The sequence below is a fragment of the Lytechinus pictus genome, chromosome 16, assembly GCF_037042905.1.
Source record: "Lytechinus pictus isolate F3 Inbred chromosome 16, Lp3.0, whole genome shotgun sequence".
Taxonomy (NCBI): domain Eukaryota; kingdom Metazoa; phylum Echinodermata; class Echinoidea; order Temnopleuroida; family Toxopneustidae; genus Lytechinus; species Lytechinus pictus.
In genome coordinates this window covers 7,190,646-7,215,704 of record NC_087260.1, presented here as the reverse complement: position 1 = coordinate 7,215,704, position 25,059 = coordinate 7,190,646, and the positions used below count along the sequence as shown (strand labels likewise).

Genomic DNA, 25,059 nt, shown 5'->3' with positions numbered 1-25,059 from the left:
TTAAATGAATATATTGCTTCATTTATTGGTGTACATGTCAAAAATATTTTCATATTCCACAGAACAAATATTCAAGATGTCAGCAAGGATGCCTGTCAGATTTACTCAATGGTCCTGCAAAGAATCCAGGTGGGTGTTTCATAAAGCTGTTCGTAAGTTAAGAGCGACTTTAAGAACGACTGGTGATCCTTTCTTGTGGTAAATGGTATATTCATAGGCGATATTTTAGCGCGTAAGAAAGGATCACCAGTCATTCTTAAAGTCGCTCTTAACTTAAGAACAGCTTTATGAAATGGGTGGGTGTTTCATAAAGCTGTTCCTGAGTAACGAGTGACTTTACTTACGATTGGTGACCTTTTTCTTGTGGTAAATTATGTGCACCAAATTTTCATTGGCGATGATCAGAAGGGATCACCAGTCATTGGTAAAGTCTCTTGTAACTTATGAACAACACCCAACTGAACATATAGCCCTTGTACAATATGAGGCCCCCCCAAAAAGAGCATAAAATGAGAAGTTGTTTGGGCCTAAAATCAGGCAAAAGCCTACTAAAGACAGGCATCTCTGCCAGTTGTGGTAACGATTTCAAAATGAGTTCGTACAGAATCCAAAGAAATGACCACCAAAGTGTCTGTTTGTATAAATAAAAAATATGTGCCAAAGGATTCTGGAAGAAATTGTGTAATTGCTGAGAAATTAGCAAACAAGCACAATTCGGGTCAAGATTCGGACCAACATTCAAATCAATAATAATACACTGTCCCACGTGCGCTTATCTGTGTTGGTGATCTTCAGTGTGAACATTTTTAAGCGTAGATTTCAAGATTTCACAAAGTTCAGTTTCTGTAACTGTACCAGATCTAGATCCTCGATGATATAATGACAATTAAGCCTGGTTTTACCAAGGAGATATCACTCTCCTTGGTTTTACAGACTTTCTCGTGAAATCAGTGTTTACTGCAACTACTTTCATTCATCTTTAATCATTTATTAATAAACAGGAAGATGTTGTGTGTCAAACACAAGGTATGCTGTGATAATTAAATTTCTATATTCAGTAGGAAACCTACTGTATGGATAGGGTCCGTTACATAAAAGTTTATATTAATATATGGTAACCTAGGTTACCAGCATCATATCAGCATCATCAGCATCATCATCAGCAACGGCATCATCACCACCAACATCATCATCATTATCATCAACATCATCATTAGAAGTAACATCACCATCGCAGTCAATAGATACTGAGCATGTAACTTGAGACCCACTGTTCTGTATAAAATCAAGTTTGCAAACCTTACTTTGCAAAAATGATTTTTTTTAAGTGAAACAGATGAAATAGAACCATCAATTGGACTATGTAAAAAAAAAAATGTAAAAAACATTTGCAAAATATTCTGCATTGACCAAAACTCATACTATCCAACAGTAGGAAAACTCAAAACAAGGTCATCAGGACCATCAAATGATCAGTTGATGAGGTTACACTATTTTTGTTGTCAGTGTTGAAATATGCTGTAGCAGTCTGAATAGCAAACTAGATAATGTTGATTAAAAATCATTGCGTTTTGGGAGGGATTAAGTCAGAGGTTGGTCAATAATGTAAATTTATTACATCTGGGGCCCGTCTTACAAAGAGTTACAATTGATCGGATCAATCACAAGTTCACAACTCTGGAAAGCCAGCAACATCAACATCTAAAATACATGTTTGTTCAAAATATATTCTAGAAATGATGTATATTCATACATTCACTGTTTTCTTGAAAATTCAGTATGCTTCTCTTTGTTTTCAAAGGACATTGAACAAGTTTCCAAAAGAAAAATTATGACATTGATGGATTTCCATATACTTGAGATTGATCGGATCAATTGTAACTCTTTGTAAGACGGGGCCCAGACTAATTCAGGTTTATAAATACCAAACCCAGAGACACATAGACCATGTATTGTATACCCTTCCATACAGAGAGCAGGTACACATACTAGACTTTTTTCAGAGCCTAAGCGACAGGCAATTGAGAAGACATGGGGAAGCCGCCCTTAGCTTGGTACAAGCACAATCTATACCAAGTAACATTTAGTGTTTAATTTTTCATCACACTAGTCAAAAGGGCTTGTATGACGGGCAGAACATTATGTGTAAGTAAATAATGCATTGACAAAATCCACATGTTTCCTTTATGATGGTTAAAGTGAGAAGTATTGTCTGTGCCTACTGATTAATTTGCACTGTGAACTTTTTTAGAACAAAAAGGTAGGAAGTTTACCGGTAAGGTCAGAAATTAAAAAAAAATTGGCAATATAATAAAATCATCTAAAGCATACTTTCAGTTTGATTAATTTGCATTGTGAAATTTTTTAGAACAAAACGGAAGGAAGTTTAATGTCATAAATTTAAAAAATTGGCAATTTAGTAAAAGCTTCCAAAGCATAGTTTCAGTTTGATTAATTTGCACTTTGAACTTTTTTAGAACAAAAAGGTAGGAAGTTTACCGGTAATGTCAGAAATAAATAGAAATGGCAATTTAATAAAAGCTTCCAAAGCATAGTTTAAGTTTGATTAATTTGCACTGTGAACTTTTTTAGAACAAAACAGTAGGAAGTTTACCAGTAATGTCAGAAATATTACAAAAATTTGAAATTTAGTAAAAGCTTCCATAGCATAGTATCAGTTTGATTAATTTAAATGTAGAGAGAATAAGCAAGTTGGTAATATTAAACAGTTTAAAAGATTTCAAAATAAAAACTTTTAATACCACAAACTGGCATTTTCCTTTTGAAAAACCTTAAGATTCTAAATTTAAGGCATTCTGTAAATACAATGCGTATCACATACACACAAATATATAGGCCTACATGTACCTCTTCTTAACAAATAAATACTTTTGCCTTCTATTTGGTATAGCTCTGCAAAGCAGTTTTATATTGCAGCCAATGACCAGGCTGACCAAACAAGATTTTAATTATCCATTCGAAATTCTTTTATTGCAATCCATATATCACCGATAAGTCGATAAACCTCACCTCTCAAATTTTAGTGAAAATAGCTACCGTAGATAGTCTATGTGATTTCAGTTCAAGATCGTCAGTCTTTCCTTCAGAAAGGAAGCCATTACGTCACAATGCCAAAGGAAAGACTATCACTTTGGTAAGTTTGGATACAGAATTATTGTAGAAATATTTCTTCACTGTCTTGAGGCCGATCACAAAAAAAGTTGCATTGTAATTCAGCGATCATGTTGTATTTCTTCTTTTTTATTTGGAAAAGAAATTAACACAAATTCAAATTTGAAAATCCTGTTTTTTCTATTAATTGCGCACAATTGCAACGATGGGGATCAGAGCAAAACATTTTTTTGTGAAACAAAGTTTTGTCTCCCAAGAAGAAATAATGGTGTAGAAAGAGCCTTTGATCTATCCTGGCAGATTGTCTTAGGAGAAGGTCTTGCAGCAATGGCTTCATCATGATTTAGTCTCATCAATCAAGGCATCAACTAGTTCTTCAGATGAAAACCGTTTGCCTATCATATCTGAAAATAAAGAGAGATAAGAAAAACATAACAAAATAATAAAGCATTGATGAACCCGTAGCTTTAGAAAATGCTTAAATGCTATCAGAAATTTTTATTTGGCGGAATCAGGTGGAATCATTAAATTCAGTTTTATTTCACTTCGCAATGAATATACATAAGTATTGCTATAGCAAACTCAGATACTAAAAAAAAATGATCATATTACAACATAAAGAGCAATACAGAAGAGGATGACTTTGCAAAGCAAGTTGCAGCCAGGAACAAACTGCCCTTTTGATAGGTCCCCCAAAAAGTTTTATAAAATAGAATTCAAAGTGTTATAAAAAAAAAGAAAAGTAGTATAACATAAAATTATATTCCAATAACTTAATATGCTAGTAGCTACCTAACGTAACTAGTCAAGTTGACATTACTAATACCTTTTATTACACTGGACCAAGAGTTTTATTGCTACTTGGTCTAATATTTGTTGTCTAATTCCAAAACTGTCTCTAAATTATTTGGTTTATTAGCAATTTCACGTACGAAAATTTGGTCGAATCACCACTTGGTTCAACTCATTTAGGTAATTACCATACTTGAAAATTGATGAAAATAAATTAATGAAAATGAAAAAAATAACAACATGTGACTAGCCACCCAAACACCAACAATAAGTCGGCAGGGAATGTTCCATGGTAATAGTTAGAACAAAAATTTGGTCTTCAAAAAGTAAAAATTTGAAAATTAGTGTATCTGAAAGAGTCACTCTTCTTCTTCATTATGTCCAGACTGCTTGAACGTTTCTCAGTAAATGCTTGAGTGGACCCAAAAGTGTATTTTTTTTTAACTTTCACTGAATTTCTTCTACAGTCAATCAAGTACTTGTGTGGGTTATTGTTGATCAATTTCGAGAAGTTACGTATCTTTTTAAAGCTTAGGATGTGTTTTTTAAAGTTCAATGAAAATATCAAAGTTAAGTTTTGGTGACTTATTGTTGGCTTTAGGGTGGCAGGTCACACACAGACTGAACTGTGTTTTTGATCATGTGGGCATAAGAAAAAACTAATTAATGAAAATGGATAAAAACAAATCAAAGAAAATGGGATGAAATAAATGAAAATAAAATCAAAGAAATGGGAAAATCAATGAAAAAACGTCTATTAATTAATCAAAATGGAGGTAAAATTTGTATCCAAATCATGAGACAATATTGAATGATTTCCTAATCTAATGAACTTACTCTCAACCATGAGAGCTGGTTCTTTCCCTCCACCGTGAGACAGCATCTCTCTTCTGTATTTTTCCCCCGTCTCTCGGCTGAGAGGATCGGCAGCAAAGCATCTATGCCATACCTGGGATGCTACTGCCCTGGAATATAGGTAGGAGTAATACTTAGCACCATAGCCTACCAAGTGACCAAACCGAAGATGCCAAGCCTATTCACATCAAAAAAGAAGGGGAAAAAAAAAGAAAATTACCAATGTACTGAATCTGATGGCCAGGGTAATAATAAATCTGTAATTATTTAAATACACAGAATGTATGTCTTAAGCGCAGTATAAATTATAGGATCATGATTGCTGTGGGTTTTTTTCTTCATATTGTTGCCATTCTTGTTTGTAAGATACAAATGCTGGTGGCTAGGACGCCCTCTTATAAAGATTTTCATAAGTTCAAATGACTATACAAAATACTTTAAAGGGGAATGAAACCTTGGAAAAAGTGGGCTTGTGTGAAAAGAGAATAATCAAATAGGATCAAAGAAAGTTTGAGAAACATCGGACAAATAATGAGAAAGTTATGAGCATTTGAATATTGCGATCACTAATGCTATGGAGATCCTCCCATTGGCAATGCGACAAGATGTGTGATGTCACATATGAACAACTTTCCCTGTGATGGACTATAAAATACCCCTAAAATGTATTTTTTTGGCTCTTTTTCATGTCAATACAAACTCTTTATCTATAATGTATTCTTTAGAAATCTGTATTACATGCCCTCCTAAAGAAAGAATACATGATCTACTGTTAGATATGATAAAAGAGGCATTTTAAGTGTAATATATAGAAAGTAATGGGAAAGTTGTTCACATGTGACATCACACATCTTTGTCGCATTGCCAACTGGAGGATTTACATCATGATAATGATCTAAACTTCCAATGCTCATAACTTTCTTATTATTTAGTCAATTTTTCTCAAACTTTTCTTGATCTGTTTCTTTGATTTTTATGTTTTAACACAAGCTATCTTGTTTCAAAGGTTTCATTTTCCTTAAATGATTGGTGACCCTTTCTCATTGGTATTAATTTAGCTCCTAAGAAACGGTCATTAGCCATTCATAAAGTTGCTAATCACATTGCTCATAACTATTAACATCATTAATGAAACAGATGTCTGTTCTTGTAATGAGATACCATTAATATTTCCTGTTTCAACAAAGGAAAGAAATTCCTCCAACCATATTCAAATTTTCACAAAATAATGAACTTTGCATATAAGAATTCCAATCTCAAATGACCTCAAATTCCTGCAAAACCGAATCAAATTTTGACAAAATAATGAACTTTGCATATAAGAATTCCAATCTCAAATGACCTCGAATTCCTGCAAAACCGAATCAAATTTTGACAAAATAATGAACTTTGCATATAAGAATTCCAATCTCAAATTCCAGCAAAACCGAATCAAATTTTGACACAATAATGAACTTTGCATATAAGAATTCCAATATCAAATGACCTCAAATTCCTGCAACCCTGATCATATTTTGACAAAATGATTAAACTTTGCATATTTGAATTCCAATCTGAAAAGAGTGGATTTTTATTATTTGTTGATGGCGAGATGATAACAGTGTCATTCGGGTGGTTCCACTCAATGATGGTGGATGGGATAAGTTCCTGTATTTATCTTAATGTTATATGTAACTTATCTTGCTATATAAACACCCCCTCCTGACCCAAGGTTTAATCCATAATAATTTGTATAGAGTACCGAGGTGACGTCACAAAAAACCTCTTTCGTGTTTCAGCATTTTCGATACCATATTTTGGTAGAGCATGATGAAATACCACCACTACCAAAATTTGGTGCGAATCGGTCCATGGGGGCCTGAGATATGACCTCATGAATACATAATCAGCCCTATTGAAGTCAATGTATTATTCACCTGGTTCTAAAAGTTAAGTAGTGGAGGTATTTCATAATGCTCCACCAAAATATGGTATCAAAAATGCTGAAATACAAAATTGACGTCACACTTCGGTACTCTATATCCAATGACTTACAGTGCCGGGAACATAAGGAATGCTAGAGTGTTGTTTCTGGATCTCTTGTAAGATATCCACAGTAGGCTTGTCTAACGGGTGGTTCCCATGGTAGACCTGGTCCAAGATAGAGTAGAAGACCTGGGTCTGCATCTCATACGCAGATCCAAACTTCTTGGACTGACACAAGCGGTTGATCATCTCCTCCGGAAGGGTCTACGACAGAATAAAACAGGGCCCCGTCTTACAAAGAGTTACAATTGATCCAATCAATCGTAACTCTATGGAAATCCATCAGTGTCATAATTTTTTCTACAGGAAATTTGCACAATGTCCTTTGTAAACAAACAGAAGCACAGTGAATTTTCAAGAAAACAGTGAGTGTTTGAACATACATCATAGTTTAAAAATATTGTGAACAAACATGCATAATAGATGTTGATATTGCTGGCCGTCCATAGTTGTGATTGATCGGATCGATTGCAACTCTTTGTAAGATGGGGCCCAGGTTTTCAAAGCAGTGGCTAAGTTTCCTTCTTCTAGACATGTTTTTGTTCCAATTTCTCACTAGATTATATGAATGGGTAGCCCTAAACCAGATACTATTGCCCGTATTCTGAACCTGGGTTTAAATAATACCCCAGCTTAAAGTTGTGGTTTAGCGATGGAGAGTCAATTGGCACATAAATCTCTATTTACCACATGTTCAATTTATTAACTCTTATGATGCTCAAATCATTTATAACTGTTTCAGAATGATGACTGGAATATTTTCTTCATTATGAAAGCAAAGGGAAAACAAAATAGAAAATACAAGAAATATACAAAACAGGCAGAATTTTTGAGTGTTTGGCTTCCCATAATTTTAGCACAGAGCTAGGCCATGGTCTAAGTTAAACCTGACTTCAGAATATGGGCCTATGTGGAGGATATAAAACAGGAAAGCATTTTCTGGCATTAATTACCTGAAATGACATCGATAAAATATTGGCATACTTTTTTCTTTTTTTTAACTGCTACTAAGGTATGGACTGTGCTGAAAATTTCAGGAAATAATCTTTGCTTGTAGCTGTCAAACAATCACTAAATTTGTAAAGTACATGTAAATGCTCAAAATGCTATTTTCAAGCAAAAAAAAAACATTACCAACCACAGATGCTAGATATGAAAAAGTTAAACATTTGAATTTTAGCTGTTGACAAAAAGACTTAACAGCCACGACACTTTTGCAAAATAAGAATTTAAGATGACACTCTAGTCTAATTTACATTACTGAATTTTTGAACAAAGCAATATATTTTCTTTAAGACTGATCAGAGTTCTATTTATACAGTATCGAAGATACTAAATCGAATCATTCTTTACCAATCAAGCTAAACAAACATGCAATAAGAATACCTCATCTGTTCGATGGTGTCTGGCAAACTCTCGCAATACTCTGTAGTCATTTGCAAAGTACTCCATCAAGATGGAAGGGACCTCGGCAAAATCTGTGGAGCATCTTGTCCCCGTTACGTGTTGGTATCGTGTCCTTCCAAGCATGGCTGGAATGGAAGAATGAATTTGATTGCATCATTAGAATAATAATAGTGATGATGATGGTGATGATGGTGGTGGTGGTGGTGGTGATGATGATAATGATGATGATGATGATAATGATGATGATGGTAATGGTGATGATGATGGTAATGGTGATGATGATGATGATGGTGATAATGATGATGATGATGATGGTAATGGTGATGATGATGGTGATGATGATGGTGATGATGATGGTGATGATGATGATGATGATGATGATGATGACGATGATAATGATGATGATGGTAATGGTGATGATGATGGTGATGATTATGGTGATGATGATGATGATGATGATAATGATTGTGTGGTGCTGGGAGGGGGAGGATGGGAGGAGGAGGAAGGAGGAGGGGAGGAGGATAATGATGTGTATTCAAATAAGAACCTGTCTCCAAATACACTGAATAGATTGGCAATTGTAGATGCATGTCTTGCCGATGAACAACTGCATACTTGTACAAAGTTACCATTATAGTACCTTTGCCAACCAATGTTAACTACCATGGCAACAACGCTCAACAGCCAATCAAATTCAAGAATTCTATGGAAGATACTATTGGATTACAAAGTAAAATTTATGCAACGGGCCCCAGAACAAGTAGGAACTTTGCTTTTCGTAAACAGTTTCATTTAGGAAGTACATGAATATACAAATAAATGCTAAGATAAGGCCATAAAAGATTGATCGAGTTGAACATGATAATAAATCAATAACCATAAAATGATACTCACAGTGGATTGCATGACCAAATTCATGAAACAGATTTTCCATCATCTGTAGAAATGACAAACAGGAGGAAAAACAGAATGAATTACTTTTTAACAACATATACTACAATTTGTGTATTTCATAACACAATTTGGGTATTTCATGACACATCTTAAATACAAATATTAAGATGCAATTGTAACTGGTGAACAATAAAACATTTTAAAGTACATTTAAACAGCAGTATTGTGTGTAACTGTATAGTTAGTACTCACCCCATGTGTTAGCAATGGAAGGGTTCCTGGTCTTGACGATCTGTGAAGTATATGTGTTTCGAAGGAATCGGTGGTTTAAAAAAAAGAATGAACAATCAAAGTTTATGTGCATACCAGTACCTATAAATGTTTTTCACTCATGAATGGAACTACACAAAATCATCATCATCATCATACTCAAACTTTGTCATTACAGCTTTGCTTCATTTTATCCCAGGGGAAATTTGGTCTCGACCATAAAACTTGGAGAATAACCCCTCTCAGCAGCTTCAAACTCGGGTTTAAATTAAACCCTGGTTTAAAGTTTTGGTTTAAGTATGGAGAGCTAAATGGGGCACAAATCACTAACACTACACATCCAATTTATTAACTTATTGGACACTCAAATTGTTCACAATTGTCTGGGAATGATAACTGAAGTATTTTAAAGTGTTTTTCTTCATTATGAAAGCAAAAGAAATTTTGGCTCCCAGTAATTTTAGCACAGAGTTAGACCGTGGTCTAAGTTAAACCTGACTTCATAATACGGGCCTTTGTGTATCAGAGTGAGGTGCCACGGTGAAGTAATAAAAAATTCACTTACACAATGTAAAAGTGAGTGTGCACCGTTCAAGTAAAATATGTCTCTTCGCTTACAGCATAAGAGACCCAACAGGAGGCTGCATCGTGCGGATGAATGGCAGTGGGGCCTCTCTAAATACAGCTAGGTTTGTTTTTATTACAACAGATCCTGATATCAAATTGGTTCCAAATTTTAACAGTACATAAGAAGAAGGAAACTTTTAATGACTAAAAGGCACTTTTAAAAAGTCTGTTCATCATCAACATCTAAATCATCTAAATCATCATTATCATCTGAATCATCATTATCATCATCACCATCACCAATATCATCATCATCATCATCATCATCATCATCATCATCATCATATTCATATTCATATTCATCATCATCATCATCACCGTCATCATCATCATCATCACCATCAGCACCATCAACATTATCATCATCACCATCAATAGCATCACCCTCATCAATATCATCATCAACATCATTATTTATATCATTATCATCCTCATCATCATCATCATCATCATCACCATCATTCATCATCATCATCATCACCACCACCATCATCATCATCATCATCATCACCATCATCATCATCATCATCATCACCATCATCATCATCATCACCATCATCATCATATTCAAAACTTTCTTGCAGCTTATTCCAAGCACAGAGTTAGAAGATAAATACTTACGGTAGACTGCAAGCGAGTACGATCTTTGGCAATTGGTATGAGTTGTCATCAAGTAACCTTCCGCCACGTATCGTGAAGTGACAATCTTGGTGCGGCTTGCCGGGTCTTTGGAAGAAATCACAGTAGATGTATCCCAGCAACCCCTCCTTACGATGCTTTACCTCCTACAATACCATAAAAATAAAATAATAACGGTGGCTAGGGAGTTATATGGAATACTGATTGTTTACCCCCTCCTCTTCCTCCTCCCCTTCCTGCTTCTATTTCTGTTCTGACCTTCTCTCTATCATGTTGACATCTTGCTTGTACGACATGTCTTTTGATACTCTTTTGCAGTGTTCAATTGTGAAATAACAATACACCATTTTTAATAATCTAAATGTGCCTGTAAATATGGAATCTTGAATCTCAATGTTAAAGGAGGAGTGAACTGTGTGTGGTCTCTCATTGACTGTGTGTTATAAATTCATAGTCTTAAAATATACGTTTTCAGATATCTACTAATACTACAGAGAATAAATTGACCTATAATTGTATTTGTATAGAGAAACTAAAATGTTTTGAGAGGAAAACATCATTATTGCGGTATAAATGTATTGAGTACATGAAGGTTAATTAACATGTTTAAGTGATGTTATCATTCAAGTGGGTCTATAATACTAGACTACACTAGCATTATGGGCCAGGAAACTGGCCAGGTATGAGTAGTTCAGGACTCGAGATGGCGCTATTGGTTCGTATCTGCTTTGAAGAACATATCATTTGTTGGATCCCTCATCTCCATAAAACACATATCAATAAATGGTGGATGGACAATAAGTCAAAAGCTTTATACATTCACTTGGTCCACGGCCATTTGTCTAATCATTATAATGACTGATTCCAGAATAGCCGCCCTTTAGCCTGAATTCCTAACTAAAAATTTGAATTAAAGTCATTCAAAATTGTGGTTTAACTATGGATGGCCAATATGGATAATAGTCTCTAACAGTAAAGGTTATATTTCTCAGCACATCTGGAGCTCTATTCTTTCAAAACATGGGGGAAAAAAACATAGGAGACGCACAATGGATTTTTTTATACATTTTCAGCATCCCATAATTTTAGCTCCGAGTTAGAATTTAGCCCGAGGTAAACTGGACCTCGGAACATGGATTATTTGATTTCTTTGTAAGTAAACACTATGGCAGAGCTGCTGTGAACCCTTGAAAGAGCAAATTATTCTGTATCTCCAAAATTAGCCATGCAATGCTAATGAACAAATATTTTGAGCAATCTACAGGCCACAATGTAATCCCTGACAATACTATATTTCAAATTTAGATCAAGACAATTTCTTTTCTTGAATAGCTTGCATTGTTTACATATGTAGTCCTTACTATATGTAGCTCTTTTGCCCCTTCTATTTTTTTTTCTTTTTGCCCCGAATTAGTTATTTTTAATACCGTGTTGTTTTCCCGTCATATTGTTTTAACAAATAATAACTTGTCACATCAGGTAGCAGCTACGCCATGCAAAATATTTTGCATACGCATTGAACGCTGGAGCCCAGTGAATTAGTCACCGAACTTTGAAACGGAGGGACGTGGGTTCAAATCCCAGCCAAGGCGTAATTTCCTTCAGCAATAAATGGATGCACAATATGCTGCACTCAACCCAGGTGAGAGAAATGGCTACCTGGCAGGAATTTATTCCTTCAAACACAGAATGCACAACAGCTGCTCTGCTTAAGCCAGGGTTAGTATGCTGCATAACTGTAGAGCACTTACAGACTTCTGATAGAGTTAAGGAGAATGAAACCCTTGAAACCAGCTGAATCCATATCAAAGAGAAAAATCAAAGAAACATATTGTTGAAAGTTTGAGGAAGATTGAATGAATAATAAGAAAGTTATGAGCATTCGAATATTGAGATCACTAATGCCATGTAGATCCTCCAATTGGCAATGCGACCAAGATCTGTGATGTCACACACGTACAACTCCCTCATTACTTTAGTACTTATTTCACTTATATTCTCACTTTTATAGAGTCTATCACAAGGTGAGGTGTTCTCTTTATGAGAGGACAAGTACAGAGGTTTCACAACATTATATCATTGATGAATCCTTTGTCATACGATTAGAATGAGCAAAAAGAGATGTTTTGGGGTATATTTTCAGTGTCCAAAAGGGGAGAGTTGTTCATCTGTGACATCATAGATCTTGGTCGCATTGCCAATGGGAGGATCTCCATAGCATTAGTGATCTCGACATTCAAATGCTCATAACTCTTCTATTGCTAGTCCTATTTTACTCAAACTTTTGTTGATCTTATTCTTTGATTTTTCTGCTTTCACAAAAGCTAACTTGCTCCAAGAGTTTCATTCTCCTTTAAGTGTTCAGTGCTATATAAACAAGAAGAAATAAACTTATCAAAATCTCACCAGTTTCAGCACATCCTGATACCAGACCTCCCCATTGTCCGGTGGAACGTTCTCAAGTTCTATATTGTAGAGTTTATCCATTAGGACTTGGAGACCTTCCATGCATGCTCCGAGGGAGAAGTAGGGTGTGTAGTCGGAGGGACTGATTGCATATCTAAAAATAAAAACAGAATATTAAATTTGAAACTGGATTAAATTGAAATAATAAATACAATAGAGGTAATTTTTTAGCAAGGAATATGAATCAAAAGAGAAAACTCAAACAAGTATAGCACTGAGAATTTAATAAAAGTTGTATGTGGAATAAAGATATTGTCATATTTCAGATCTTCACTGATTTTCACAACATACATATAGTAATGGTTGCATACACATCATGATCAAAATGCAAATGAGGGAATTGAAGATCCCACAAACTTATCTTTTATTTGTTTTTAATCATGTAAAGAAAATAAAAATCATTTTTAATTTTGTAAATGACAAGAAATAATAGTAATATATGACAATAAAGTGGCAATTTACCCATCTCAATGTTTACTTACCTCTCACTTCTCGTCAACCCCATGTAAAATGGTGGATCCCAGGCAAATATGTCCTGCACATGATAAAAGGGATTGCAAGGATTATACCATTTGTCAAAATAGGGATGTCAAGATATTTCCCATGGGGAGGAAATAGCCAGTAAATAATAACCAGTCTAAATAATCAACTAAAAACTTAACAAACAACCTTATAAAACACCTTTCTGTTATCACATACGAACTACTGTACACATCATGCAGGAAAAACTAACAGTTCCTAACATCTATTAAGATCGCAGGTCACTATAACTGGACCTAAACTACTGAACAAACGTTCCTGATGATGAATGTCAAAACAGTGGTTCTTATGACACCGTATACACAACTTTGTATGAATGCATCATTGGATATAATTATGATAAAATAAAAGCAAGAAATCATGAACATTTATGAGGAGTTTTAAACAAAATATGAAATTCATAAATATTTAAAAAACAAGAAATAATGGAATTTATGTTAATGGATTATAGACAACAAATATTTACAAGGATAAAAAAAAAAGAAATCATGCAATTTAAAAAGATTCTAAAAACAAGAAAATAATCAATTTACAAGCCAAATTGGAAATAATTATTTTTAAAAAATCATGAAATTGACAAGGAATTAAAAACAAGAAATCAAGAAATTTCAGTTTCAATAATATAGTATTTTTTTTCTTTCTCTCTTTATTGGCACTCAGAAAACTTACTGCCGAAGAAAGATTGTTCTTGGCTTTAACTCTTCTCAATTCATCCAGCTCCTTTTCAACCCTGCAGTCATTTGGAAGAAATATAAATTGGTATAAATAGAGGAATATGAAGAAACTAGATGATTACTCATCTCCACAAATTCAAAATTTATGCCTAAGCCATTGGTAGGCTAAGAATATATATGATAAAACTTAACTTCTAAAGTACATTTATACAAATAATGATTTCTGTGACCTTTAAATATGATTGGCTCATTGTCACTCTCATTTGCATACATAATCAGAGTTTGAAGTTGGACCCCCAAACCATTCCAAAGTTATTGGGAGAAAATGACAAAAAAAATTTGGGGGGTATATAATGAACTCTGTGACCTTTGACCTCGAAGATGAGTTGGACTGGACAGACAACTAAAAAAAACATGCCTCCTGCAATTGCCAACTATTGTGGCATCATACATATAATATACAAATAGTGAATAGGCATGAGTGCGATGGTGCGAGATTTTGCATGAGGTGAAAGAACGATGCTCTATTCAACGAGGAGTCTCTTTCTTTCACCGAATGAATGATAAAATATGCTGTTATTAAATAATCATGCACTCCCAAGTGAACAAACCTGTCAAAAAGCTTCTCTGATGTTGAGGTAAGGAAAGACATGACATTCTCTGGACTACCCGCCATCGTACCCCTCAGGGCCCGATGAGCCCAGGTAGGGAATTCAACCAGGTTGGCAAGCTCGTGGCGTCCAGCTAATAGTCGATCTAGGATCTCAGACTGGTCTTTGTTTGGATGGAGGAAGATCTTATACGATGCTTCCCGGACCTGTGAATAAAATAATAACATTTAAGCTAAAGGAAAGTAATTGCAAAGGAACTGATTTAATGAGAAATTCTTTTAAAATCAAGGTTAATTGTTACCACATCATCATTAAATGGCATACGCCTGTAATCCAAGCTGCGTGGGGAAGTTACAACTTGATTCAGAGGTTCGAACCCTGGTCACGTCATTCGGATGGTGACGGTTAAGGTCAGTCTCAGACGTAGATAATCATGTTTGATTGATACACGTCTGTAAAAACTCAAATACACACACACACACATACACATCATAGATCTAGATTTGGTTTATTCACATAAGTAGGTGCGTCGTGTTCTAGTGGTTCTGAGTCTCGCCTTTCAAACAGAGGGTGGTGAGTTCGAATCCTAGCCATGGCGTGTTTTCCTTCAGCAAGAAATTTATTCACACTGTGCTGCACTTGACCCAGGTGAGGTGAATGGGTACCCGGTAGGATTATTGATTCCTTGAATGCTTTAGCGCCTGTAAGGCGGCTCAGCTACAGCCAGGGTAATAATATGATACCAAGTATCAAGCGCAGTAGAGTGTATGCAATTATAGTAGCTGTGCTATATAAATGGACCATATTGTTATAATTATTATTATTATATACCGGTATATAACAAACAATAACAGGGGACCTAATCATAATCATAAACATAATACAAATATGAATAAAAACATTACGACTCCTCTGACATTCTTGTTTGAAAAGTATTATAGATAGAGGATAACTCTGATTTTGATTAACTGCAAATAGCACTATGGGTGGGTGATGAATGAATGATGTTTCAAAATTTGAGACATTTTGGCGCGAATTCACAAAGGTGGTTTTTAAAACCATCGGTTGAACCCATGATTTATGCAGATTTCCTGTATAAATTACACTTATTTACCGCGTATATTAAAAAATGTCCAATGCCGATGAGCGCTTTCGTCACAGTGCGCCAAATCTACGCCTGTTGCCGTGGTTATCCACGCTATTTTATTCATGAGTCCACCGTTTTGAATAATGAGTCCACTCTTCAAACAGTGGATTCATGAATAAAATAGCGTATCTAACCGTGGTAACAGGCGTCAATTTGGCGCACTGTGACAAAAGCGCACATCAGCATTGGACATGTTTTATACACGCGCCCGATACGCGCTAAATTAAGCGTAATTTATACAGGAAATCTGCATAAGCCATGGATTCAACCGTGGGTTTTCAAAACCAACTTTGTGAATTCGGGCCTTAAAATGCAGAGAGAAAATAAAAAGGAAGACAGAGATATAATTTCAATAGAATAATAAAACTAAGAAAACAGCCAAGATTCTCACATCTGCTGAGAGTACAACGAGAGACATTGAGAAGAAAAGAAAGCAACTCACGAGATCATTAGGACTATCGCTGTACAGCGAGTTGATCGTTAAGTTGCTGCCGTCGACAGTAAAACAATGTTGCATGTGCGGAGGAATCATATCCTTAGACACGCTGTGACCTATCTGAGTGTTGTGAAGAAAGTGACTACCAAGCATTAGAAGCTCCTCGTTCAAACTCACAAACTTTCTCCTCTGAAAATAAAGAAAGAAATATAAAATTGCTAGTACTATAGACGACATTCCAATACAATCTTACAATTTGAACTAAAATATATTTGCTAATTGGGATATATATATATATATATATACCTGAAAATAGAATGTTTTTTTCTGTGACACACTGTACTGTACATAGTTGAAGCTGTGTAGATCCTACCATACATTAACCCTAAAAGGACGGGGGGAGGAGGGCGGCGGATTCCGCCAACCCCCTCTACATTTTTCCTGATAAATCCGCCGCGCAAAATTTTTCAATCACGCCGCTCGCTGACTTTTTACTTTTAAATCTCGCACAAATTTTGAGAACAAATTTGCGATGCCCAGGTACGCGGTTATGAAATTACGCAACATTATGTAAGTGCATGTCAGACCCCAAACTGCTCTAAAAACGTGAATTCATGTACAAATCCAATGCACAATGGGTACATGTATTTAACCAAAATTCATAAAAGTATCATTATTTCTACTTTTACCGATTAAACTTCATTCTGTCTTGTTAATGATCAGAATTAAGTCTGCAACAATTTCCATTGGAAAACAATTTTTTTAAAAAGTTAAAAAACAAAGAAACACACAAGAAATAAAAAAAAACAGTAAAATACATAAGAAACAATTGCGATACCAATTTTTTTTTAAGTACATTTGATCGGGATCCTACAAAGAGTCTGTGAATAAAAAAAATAGCAGTTTTGGGGCAGTATAATAATTGATTAGAGCAGGGACGTGAGAGGGTCACTGATTAGAGCAAATGTTTTATTTTATGCATAAATTAGCATAATTAATTCTTTAAATAAAAATCTAATTAGCTAAAAAAAATAACCATACAGCCTTGTAGATTTTGTTGCACACTACCACTGTGCAAATTTTCGCGGCGCTTGCGTAATCGAATGCCGAGATCTCTGAGGGGCAGAGTCCGCCACCCCCCCCCCCCCCAGCTGCGGGACGGTTCCAAATAACCCGGCTCTTTTAGGGTTAAACAATAATAATAATAATAATAGCCAATTTTTATAGAGCGCTTTTCCCAGAATGGCTCAAAGCGCGTTACAGCATATTATTACCCCGGTCATTGGATTCATTTCAATCCCGCACGAAAAGTGCACAATTTCCACTCCCTGGGGAGCATTCCTTGCATTCATCGCAGCCTCATTATGGCGCTGGCAAAATCAAACATACAATATCTTTCGCATCCTACCGGGTACCCATTTAGCACCTGGGTCGAGAGTGGCAAAGTGTGGATTAACGCCTTGCCAAAGGACGCTAGACCGCGGTGGGATTCGAACACACGACCCTCTGTTTACAAGGCGAGAGTCAGAACCACTACACCACGGCTCTTCCACTGACTGAAACAATCTGACTAGGAACAACTTTTGAACAAATAGCATTTGATTTAAATATAAAAGTTAAAAGATGTAAAACGATTTAATCAAATTTGGTAAAATGCTAGGAATATCAAAATCAGAATTCTGCCTTCACAGCTGATAATGTCATTACTATTTGAAATTGAATTTCTTATCATTTCTAAAACAAAGCTCAAAATTGACAGGAATTTTCATTTTAATATAAAAAAAAATTCGGACAACTTTTCGGATCTTTGATCCTTCAGGCTTTATTGGATGGAATGTTCATATCAAATGCTAATGAAATTTCTTTGAAAATTGGATAGTAGGCTTTCCTTTTCCAGTAATTAGAACTTAATCGTCCTTTTGTGTATTCATTTTGTTAACTATTTACCTTCTATGTATTGTAATGCGCAGTTGAGTATAGAAATTGCGCAATACAAATGTACAATTATTTTTATTATCACAAAGGCTATTACATTCCATAGGGTTAAACCCAACTTACAGTGCTTTCTTCAAGGTGTATTCCACTCTGCTCAAAGTCAAACATAAAGAGTTGAGCAACCCTCTGGGATTCTTCATCCATCGATGACATCACAGCCTGATCATCAAGAAGACGTCGTAATGATCGGTGCAGCTCCACGTTTGTGTTCAACCTAAAAAAAACAGGGCCCAAATTCACAACTGATTGATGTCATGCAGATGGCTCTTACCATTTAATCAGAGGGAATGGGTTCAATGACTAATTTAGGTGTTAATTTCTTTCAGCAAAAGAAATGTATCTTTCCCAGGCATGATATCCCCCTCTGAAAAATAGCCAAGGGTTGCTAAGTCACCGCCGAAGCCTGAGGCGCCCTAGTAAAGAAATCGAAAGTGATTTTCAAGGTGAGTCTGTATGATAGTTTTATCATTCGACTTAAAAAAGCAGTAAAAAACGGCATGAGAATGTTCTTTGGCAAAGGATTTCACGTAACAAAAAAACAAAAAAATTATCTGAAAAAAAAATTATTAAAAAAATCAGAATTCCGATTTTAGTAGGGAGAATGCCTGCTATCCTGACTGCACATGATCCAGGCGAGGTGAATGGATACCTGGTAGGATTATTCCTTGAATGCTTTAGTGCCTACATGGAGCTTAGCTACAACTGGAGTAAAAATATGATACTAGGTGGTTTCAAACCGCCTCGATCACAAGAATCCCCGTTAAATTACGAGAACTTTCTTAGGCTGAAAAATACCCATTAATTATTCCTGCATTCACACCGCCCTGAAACATACCCTTCGGGATAAGTTCCTGAAGTAGTTCCTGAAGTTACGAGCATGCGCAGTATGGTCTGATAAGCAAGTAAGGCGCGAGATTCAAAATCACTAGCCCAGCAGCCATCCACGGCGCCGCACCCAACGACACGCTGGGCTAAAAGTTCCCGTAATTTGCTTTCAGACCGCCAAAATACCCACGACCTTGGAAAAATCCCCGCGAAAGTTCTCGTAATTTCGCCAAGTACCTACTATTTATCGGGTATTTTCTTTCGGGGATATTACGCGTAGTTTGCTTTCACATCGCCAAAATACCTGGTATTTTCTGATCGGGGTAAATTTCCCGATCAGAGAATACCTGGAACTGGCGAACTTCGAGGCGGTCTGAAACCACCTATTGTTGCATAAAGGGTCGTCAAACAATGTCGCCTGGGCTTAACGATTAATAGCCCTGCACTCACCTCCGTGCATGAGTAAACATTACGCACGGCACGCCCGCAGTACCCCCAAATATATACCCCCGATGACCAAGAATCAGTGTCAAGGTCAGTTGAGATTTCTGTGTCCAGAGAGTCAAGTGCCCAAAAGTGGAGGTCAACGCATGCAGCAGCTAACAGGCAAGAAGCTACCATGGAGTTACTGTACAACAGGGCATCTCGGACAGACATCAATTCAGTAAGTGCCTCTCACTCTCAATTAATTATTCATTAATACCAAGTATGAAGCGCAAGAGAGAATATTCATGTAAACCGTGCTATATATATTATCATCACTATTTCAGCGTCTTCAATAATGATTTAATAACAGGAAAAGACTGGGTATAAGGGAATTCGGTTCTGCAGTCTGGGAGCCCAATTGGACGTTCATTCAACTTACACCTCTACTGTTGCACTGACGGCCATACACGCATTCTCAGCAGCTTTGCGGAACTTCTCATCTGGGTGGGCAATCCTAACAAAATCAGACTGAAAAGTGAAAGGAAAATAAATTGCTCCGTATCACTAGATGTGGTCTCATATTGGAATGGAAACTACTTAACTCTTTGCACACTGAATTAATTTTGGGGGAATAATAATGACAATTGTTTCAATTTTATTTTCTGTCTTGTTTCAATGTTATTTTCTGTCTTGTTTCAATGTTATTTTCTTTCTTGTTTCAATGTTATTTTCTTTAATTCAAGATTTCCATATTGCACCATGGACCCTTATTATCATCATATAAATGATATCCAAGAACTATTGCCTTTTATTAGCTTATCTATTTTGTAGGGGAGAAAACTAATTATTCAATTGTTGAATTCAATTGTACGAATGTGCAAGATTGCAACATCAGCGCAAAAAGGGTTAGATGCAACGGTCGATATTCCCTCCATATGTCACAAATAAATAACAATTCATTACGCACAATGAGAGGGGCCAATTTATAAAGAATTGCAATCAAATCAAATCATTCCTAACTATGAACAGCGAGAGACAACAACATTGTTCAACTAGGTTTCAAATACATAATGTTATGAAAACATTGATTTTTTTTTGTGTTGCAGAAACAATGACAGCAACTTCAATTTCCCCTCCCCCTGTAAATTAAGGATTAAAGCTCAAACAAAGTACTAACTACACTGTTCTCAAGCACTTTTAATATTTCCAAGAACCCAAATGATGATGAATTAAGCATCAACTGCTCAAAGAATTGAGCTACAGTTGGTATTTGTATGACAATATGTATCATTGACTCGGCAAAATACCAGGATTAGCACATCACATCGCATGGACTTGTAGTTGAAGAGCACACTCCGTGTGGAGTGGCTCAAAGTATTAATTGAAATGTAATTTGTTTTTGAAAGGGTCAAAGGATAATTAATTTAATTAATCCGCAGGGATTTTATTCCAGTTGAGTATGGCTGATACAAAGAAAGAATCCTGGAAGGCACTTGTTTATAACAGATCTGTTTGAATTTTGAGAGAGGGGGTTGTGTCTTGTAGATCTTTCATTCAGTTGGACATAGTCCTGAATAGGAATTGAGACTAGTCCATTCACCATCTTAAAAATCATGCAAAGCCTTCGTTTGGTTCTACTTTTACGTGTAGCCCAACCTAAATCCTACGGTGCCTGTCACAAAACCATCTTCTCTCGTACAGCTGTTGGTGCAGAATCTCGCTGCTTGACAAACAAAAACCAGGGGGGTGTTTCACAAAGATTTAAGTATGACTTAGAGTCGCACTTGAATACCGAGTTGCGTACGGTATGAAAGGCTTGACCGCAATGGTCAGATCGTGTCATGAGGACGCGCACTAATGCGTATCTATCAATAAGATCGCGAGTTGCATATCATGTACGCATCGGCATTTAAGTGCGACTTAAGTCATACTTAAATCTTTGTGAAACACCCCCCAGGTTTCAGTTTAGGACACTTTTATGAATGTGCTATTGCACTTACTAGATCAGCCACTCTACACAGTGCATCTGAGAGTTTATCAAAGAGTACAACGACCTCTGGGCAGGGTTGGGTGTGGATGACCTCATTTAAAAGGTCTTTGACTTCAGCCAAAGACTTCTCCTGTGCTTCTAGAAAACCCTCTGGTCTGGTTAGTTCAGGCATTCCAAAGAGTCCCTGCATAAAGGGAGATATAAAGTGCATTGGACTCGATAAAATAATAATTAATAGTTTTCAAAGTTGATAAAAAGCTTTCTAGTTATCTATACCAATCATCATGCTCATAGATTATTTATACTGAATTAGGTCCAATTGCAAATCTATCATCTTGTTTAGTCCATAACTTACAAATGAGCAAATGCACAAGCCGTGTCCTTTTCTTGTGCTCAGTGAATACCCAGAAATTTCACTGTCTCACTCTTTTCAGCCAATGGGAATTGGCTGGAAAAAATTACAAATTTTTGCAGTCAAATGCTTGTTAACAATGAGAATTTCAAAGGTAAAGGAGAGTAATTGCAGCAAACAATTATTTCATGACAAAGCTTTTTAAATCTAGTTAATTACCACCATATTATCATAGATCTAGATCTGGTACAATGAATTCATCTCATCTTTGTGAAATCACCAAATCTTAGCTGAAAACCGATAATTCTGACGATAACTAAGACAAAAAGGTATATGTGGGACAGTGTATTAATATTGCTTAGATATTATATTATTTCATGACAAAGCTTTTTAAATCTAGTTAATTACCACCATATTATCATAGATCTAGATCTGGTACATTGAATTCATCTCATCTTTGTGAAATCACCAAATCTTAGCTGAAAACCGATAATTCTGACAATAACTAAGACAAAAAGGTATATGTGGGACAGTGTATTAATATTGCTTGGATAAATACCCAACATCTTATGGAATCCCGTGCTTATTTTGCTAATTTCTCAGCAATTACACATTTTGTTGCCGAGCCGATTGGAACATATTTCTTATCTATACATACAAACACTTGGGTGGTCATTTTATTGGATTCTATTCAAGCTAATTTTGAGATCGTAACCACAACGGGTATTAATCTTTAATATAAGATTATGTTTAAACTTTGAAGGATAGGAATGAAAATAACTGATAGTCTGCCTTTAATAGCAAACAAGAAAGGGTCATTTTTAACTCACGATCAGCTTTATGAAACACCATCCTGGGGAATTAGCAGAAAGATTTGTAATTAAATGCAATCCTAAAATCAATTGCAAGTCCTATATATGTGCTTCTAAGTATAGGGAAATCAAATTGCATTTGATTTGAGGAGCAGCATGTACAGTATATTTGAATGTAACATTTTCTGCAATAGACACTTGGGTCACATTTCAAAAAGACTTGTTATAATAACAAATACACTACTAGTATTTCTATAACAAGTTTAAAGGAGAATGAAACCCTTGAAACCAGCTGAATCCATATCAAAGAGAAAAATCAAAGAAACATATTGTTGAAAGTTTGAGGAAGATTGAATGAATAATAAGAAAGTTATGAGCATTCGAATATTGAGATCGCTAGTGCCATGTAGATCCTCCCAACGGCAATGCGACCAAGATCTGTGATATCACACACGTACAACTCCCTCATTACTTTAGTACTTATTTCACTTATATTCTCACTTTTATAGAGTCTACCACAAGGTGAGGTGTTCTCTTTATGAGATGACAAGTACAGAGGTTTCACAACATTATATCATTGATGAATCGTTTGTCATATGATTAGAATGAGCAAAAAGAGATGTTTTGGGGTATATTTTCAGTGTCCAAATGGGAGAGTTGTACGTGTGTGACATCACAGATCTTGGTCACATTGCCAATGGGAGGATCTCCATAGCATTAGTGATCTCGACATTCAAATGCTCATAACTCTTTTATTGCTAGTCCTATTTTACTCAAAGTTTTGTTGATCTTATTCTTTGATTTTTCTGCTTTCACAAAAGCTAACTTGCTCCAAGAGTTTCATTCTCCTTTAATATCAGCCAATCAAATTGACAAATTTCAGTAGCTTTACACTGTTAATTACAAATTTGGTATTGTAATATGAAATGGACCCCAGATCAAGCTAATGTGGGCCTGGGGCCCGTTTCATAAAGGACTTGCAACTGTTGTAACTTTGCCATAATGGCAACTACCATGGTAACAGGGCTCAGCAGCCAATGAGAATCAAGGTTTCCATGGTAGTGGCCATAATCATGATAATGGCAAAGTTACATGTACAACAGTTGCAAGTCCTTTATGAAACGGGCCCCTGGTCCATTTAGTAATCTATACCTGATAATCAGAGTTGATCTACCTCCATCTGGGTGACCAATTAAAATCTAGCTTCCTACTTGAATATTAGATTTGTTTGAAAGTTTGTTTGTAACCAGAGCAATGTTAATCAAGGTAAAATGACACCAATAATAGTGGATTGACTATGATTTGTTTTTTGCTGATCTAGACTTAACAAGCCACAAACATAATGAAATGAAATGAAATGACACCGATAGTGGATTGACTATGATTTTTTTTTTGCTGATCTAGACTTAACAAGCCACAAACATAATGTTGTAAGAACTTTGTGCCTATTCCACTGAAGCTTGCTGAAATCATATTGCATAGGTAGTTTGTTTACAAATATAGGGAGAATACATTTCTTATAAAATGACACGAACTGAAGGAGTCTTTGACTGAGGTTACTTACAACATTCTTGCCGAACCTGGCAAATTTTCGATTGGTCTTGGCGTTGAAAGCGGCCCCCAGAGGAGACCAAGTAGTTACTTTCCTCATCTGGTTCCATCTTGAAGATAAGAGCCGTCTTTTCACGCAATCAACGACATTCCGTCGTAAAGATGCCATTCCCTCCTTCACTTTGGATTCACAAACATACTCTTCTGCAAAGAAAAACATTAATAATACTATGTGACTTAAGTGGATTGAAATTTCCGTCTAGTAGGTGAGCTTGGCAGTCAAGACACAATCAAAACAATGAAATACACGAGACTGACACGTGTCATCACTGAGTGATATCAGATTGGGTGATTGAGTTAAGCAGCAAGGCTTGCCATACTTGCCAACACTACAAATATACACCAGATGAAGAAGAAAGGGCCAAGTTCCCAAAAAGTACCCTGATCAAGAGAAACATATTAACAAAATGGAAAAAGTTGTGAAATACGCAAAAATACTTGATTAGGAAACACATGGCTTGCCATAAGTTAGAACCTTACGCATACACGTGTGGTCGTAAGTGCCTAAGACCACAGGGTATGGGTAGCTTGCA

The 25,059-nt window shown here is 35.8% G+C and overlaps 1 protein-coding gene across 2 annotated transcripts; it reads right to left on the bottom strand.

The window, feature by feature from the left end:
• Positions 1-24,668, bottom strand: LOC129279255 (mitochondrial intermediate peptidase-like). 2 transcript variants are annotated; one of them, XR_010296022.1, is made up of 17 exons: positions 24,480-24,668; positions 21,762-21,935; positions 20,201-20,289; positions 18,574-18,724; positions 16,522-16,704; positions 14,933-15,138; positions 14,317-14,377; positions 13,590-13,642; positions 13,048-13,201; positions 10,624-10,787; positions 9,358-9,397; positions 9,106-9,148; positions 8,191-8,336; positions 6,814-7,008; positions 4,762-4,957; positions 345-3,536; positions 1-179 (listed from the first exon to the last, which is right to left on the bottom strand). XR_010296022.1 is itself a non-coding variant. In XM_064111096.1 (16 exons), the coding sequence occupies exons 1-16, from the start codon at positions 24,633-24,635 to the stop codon at positions 3,469-3,471; spliced, it is 2,079 nt and encodes a 692-aa protein (XP_063967166.1). In that variant the 5' UTR covers positions 24,636-24,668; the 3' UTR covers positions 1-3,468. The 2 variants fall into 2 exon arrangements, 1 of the variants encoding a protein (XP_063967166.1); XM_064111096.1 differs by having other exon boundaries at positions 1-3,536.
• Between the last annotated feature and the right edge of the window lie 391 nt (positions 24,669-25,059).

Excerpts from the sequence above, each read along its gene's own strand:
- LOC129279255 (XM_064111096.1), bottom strand. The coding sequence starts at position 24,635 with ATGGCATCTTTACGACGGAATGTCGTTGATTGCGTGAAAAGACGGCTC. Across the intron at positions 21,936-24,479 it reads CCAGGTTCGGCAAGAATGTT|GGACTCTTTGGAATGCCTGA; the intron begins GTAAGTAACCTC and ends CCCTTTATGCAG. Across the intron at positions 9,398-10,623 it reads GTACTCGCTTGCAGTCTACC|ATCGTCAAGACCAGGAACCC; the intron begins GTAAGTATTTAT and ends TATACTTCACAG.